The 3,329-nt window shown below is 38.3% G+C and overlaps 1 protein-coding gene across 1 annotated transcript in view; it reads left to right on the top strand.

Moving 5' to 3' along the window:
* LOC149109767 (uncharacterized) overlaps positions 1-1,520 on the top strand; it is a 7,326-nt gene extending 5,806 nt beyond the window's left edge. The window contains exon 4 of the mRNA XM_089294669.1: positions 1-1,520. This exon is cut by the window's left edge and continues 1,475 nt beyond it. Coding sequence (XP_089150795.1) covers positions 1-195 — 195 coding nt within the window. The 3' untranslated portion in view covers positions 196-1,520.
* Positions 1,521-3,329: the final 1,809 nt, after the last annotated feature.

Genomic DNA, 3,329 nt, shown 5'->3' on the forward strand with positions numbered 1-3,329 from the left:
ATTTTTGAAAAGCGCAGAAATCAAATGCCCTCTCCGGCGTTTGGAATAATCTTTGCCGAACTTCCAAGCCAATACTTCAAGTATACCATAGCATTACCATTAGAAATTGCCCTCGAAGAACTGTCCGAGAAAGTCTCAAAATCGAGACCCAACAATAAGCCTTGCCTGTTGAGACTGGCTTCAAGCTTTGACTAACTTAATGAAACTGTTGTTCGAGAGAGAGAGACGTATTTGAAGCTGTAATCTTTGTCGGCCGTCTACGAGTACTGTTTTTGTTTGTTTGTTTGTTTGTTTTTTTAGCTTATGCACCAAATCAACACTGGGGCCTCGTCTACACTACGCTAGAGAAATTTGAAAACGCAGCTTTATTTCGACGGCTAGGCCTACCGTCCACACTAATCCGTTAGGAAAATGGAGCTTTTCCAAAACGCTCTTCAAACCGGAGGAATTTGATTAAGTCAGCTTTGCGTTTTAGTGTGGACGGAAAACGTTTTGAAAACAGAGCTTTTCGAAAACGATAACATCATGTTTAACACGTGATTTCCTTAACTGAAGTTTCTTCAAACACAAATACAAAATGACCGGTGAATGTCGCGTTTACAAATTTCTCCGGCGTAGTGTGGACGGAAAACGTTTGATGCATTTTCAGATTGAAAACGCCGTTTTCGAATTTATCTGCCATAGTGTGGACGGGGGACCTAGATGTATGGCTAATTTAAGTGGTTGGTGACTTGCGTTTTGAAGCCTGATGGATCTAGTCATATGTAGAATTATGTGTAAGACGGACACGAAATTCTACTAGATGTTTATGAGATTGAACTGGTCGTTTTGATAATTTTGTCCACAGCAACTAGTTTAGAAATTTCAAAACGATTATACTCAGTGCTAGTGAAATGGCTGGCATCACAAGGTTTCTTCAGTTTATTCAGAGGTGTAGTTGATCTTAGTTTGTTGTTGCACTGTTAAAGTGCCCATAACGTTCTCGTAACGTGCTCAACTGAAAGGTAGCGTGGCCGAGTGGTTAGGGCGCCGGACTTGAAATTCGGAGGTCGCGGGTTCAAGTCCCGTTCTGACCACTAAGCTGGAGTTGTTTCTCGGTAGTCCCGAATTCAACTCCTCGGACGCGTTTGTAAAAAGCTAACCGGTTTACCTCCTGCCGGTTGGCATATGTAACCATTTTACAATATTTGTACAGTTTGCCCTGAAAAACCCCGTTGGGGGAGTGGCTAATTTATTTATTTATTTATTTATTTATTTATTTATTTATTTATTTATTTGACTCTTTGTCAAGCGTATACTAAAATTAAACATATAAATGAATCTTGTCGCGAAGGATCCATCTTGAATTAAAATTACGGCATTGTTTAAAGTGTTGATTTGAGAGATTAAAAATTACAACAACAAAATTTTGGAAAAAAATGCACATGAAAGATCGAGGTACATTAAGCGTGTTCTACCAGTTTGGCTATTTAAAAGTATTCGCTGGGTTTGGTAAATTAAAGCAAGTCTTTCTTGCCTTTGGTGTTGTTGTCTGCATTGTGGGTCCCATAAATAGAAAACGGACGAATTAGCGAGTGGGCAATATATGTTAAGGGAAGCTGTTTCAGCATACGTTCTTTTCGAGTCGTTCAAGTTCAAATTTGAGCGCACGAGGAGCGGAACAGATTCTTTGAATAAGGTAATGTTCTGATCCACGAAATTTTCTGACGAGACCGAACGAAACTGCCAAAACTGCAACATCGAAATAAAATTACGAGAGAAAAACACCACCGAAAAAAATACTTATAAATAAATGTAACATGAATAAATTCCATGTTGTGTACAAATTCAGTAGTACCAGTTGTCAATTAACGTATTTTGGAAAACAGAACTCTTCATCCGAACATATGAACACTTTATCTCTGACGAAGAGAGTGCAATGTACAAACATTTGAACACTTGTGTAAACTACCGAATACAGAGGAACCCCAACTTTAATACGGTCACCTGGTTAATACAGTCACCTTGTTATTACGGCCAGTCTTTTAATTGTTGTTCCGGCAAAGCGCCCTTATATGTTCTTAAAAGAAAACCCCGTCAATACGTCCAAAGGCCACATTCTGAAGTCCCAACCTGTATAATCCTTTATGATTTTACCCGTTGATACGGCCACTCGAACCAGTTATGTTCATCTTTCCATTGTTTATATTTTACACACTGATTCAAGTTTTATTTTTTTAAGTTGTATCTGCATCCTGGATGCTTATTAAAGAACAGTTGTTTAGCTTAAATAGACCAGTCATGAAATTTGACCACGGTCGCCCCGTTGTTTAATTACGGTCAAATTTTCATGGCTCGTTGGTGACTGTATTAACGGGGTTCCACTGTGCCTTGAATTCCGACAACTTTCCCCCTGATTTTTGTTGTACTCCAAGACAGTTTTTTACTAAGATAGAAAAAGACCAAAAACATAATATCAAACAATAAAGAAACAAGGCTGGTTAAGGATGGAGAAGATTAACTGAACACGAATTACAAACGACGAACTTGGAAAATCTAGGCTAGACTTTTCGAGATGCTCAAACCGTGAAGTAGCTCTTTTGAGAGCTACCTTGTGAATGTATTTTCTAGTCTGAAGATGGTATAGTTCTTACCAAAATATGACTGTTAGTTTTGTCAATTGTCTGAATATTAGACACAATGAACAGTCTCGGATTTCTGATCTTCAGATGTTAATTTGAAATAATTTGTCCATTAGTACATAATGGTTGTTATAAGTTCAAATCTCAACTGCAAACGAACTCACAACTGATGGTCACACCGTTGAACGATCGAAACATGTCTTCAGTTACATACGGAAAGAAGTTGGTAAGTCTTTAAAAATAGTTCTTCCTCTGGTTTTAAAACAAATTGCTGTGTTAATACGTACAAGATTATTCCTTCTTAAGTGTGCAGTTAAGTTTCTTTTCGCACAAACAGTCACTGCTTGTGGGTAATATAAAATGGAAGGTAACTTAAAAACTTGAAATTTTGATCTCTCACGACAAGAAAAAATTAACTTCCGGTGTGAAAGAATCATCACTTCCGGTTTCGTTTCGTAAGTGTCAGCCACGATTTTTTTGTACAAAGTACAAGAATGAACCGGTGGTTAATTAAAAAATATTAAAGTAGAGGTCAATTAAAGTGCTTAGAAATGCGGGAAATTATTGTGAAAGCAACCAGGCGAAATGTTGCATCAGTTGGGAAAATGTGGAACAGCCATGTTGAGCCACGTGTAGAGAGAGGCAAACTGCGCATGTTCGATGCCGGCTCAGTTGACCAATCAGCGCTGGCCGCGTTCAGTGAATTCG

Source organism: Orbicella faveolata, unplaced genomic scaffold (assembly GCF_042242905.1).
Source record: "Orbicella faveolata isolate gen_17 unplaced genomic scaffold, um_ofav_v1 contig_25, whole genome shotgun sequence".
In the NCBI taxonomy this organism is placed as follows: Eukaryota; Metazoa; Cnidaria; class Anthozoa; order Scleractinia; family Merulinidae; genus Orbicella; species Orbicella faveolata.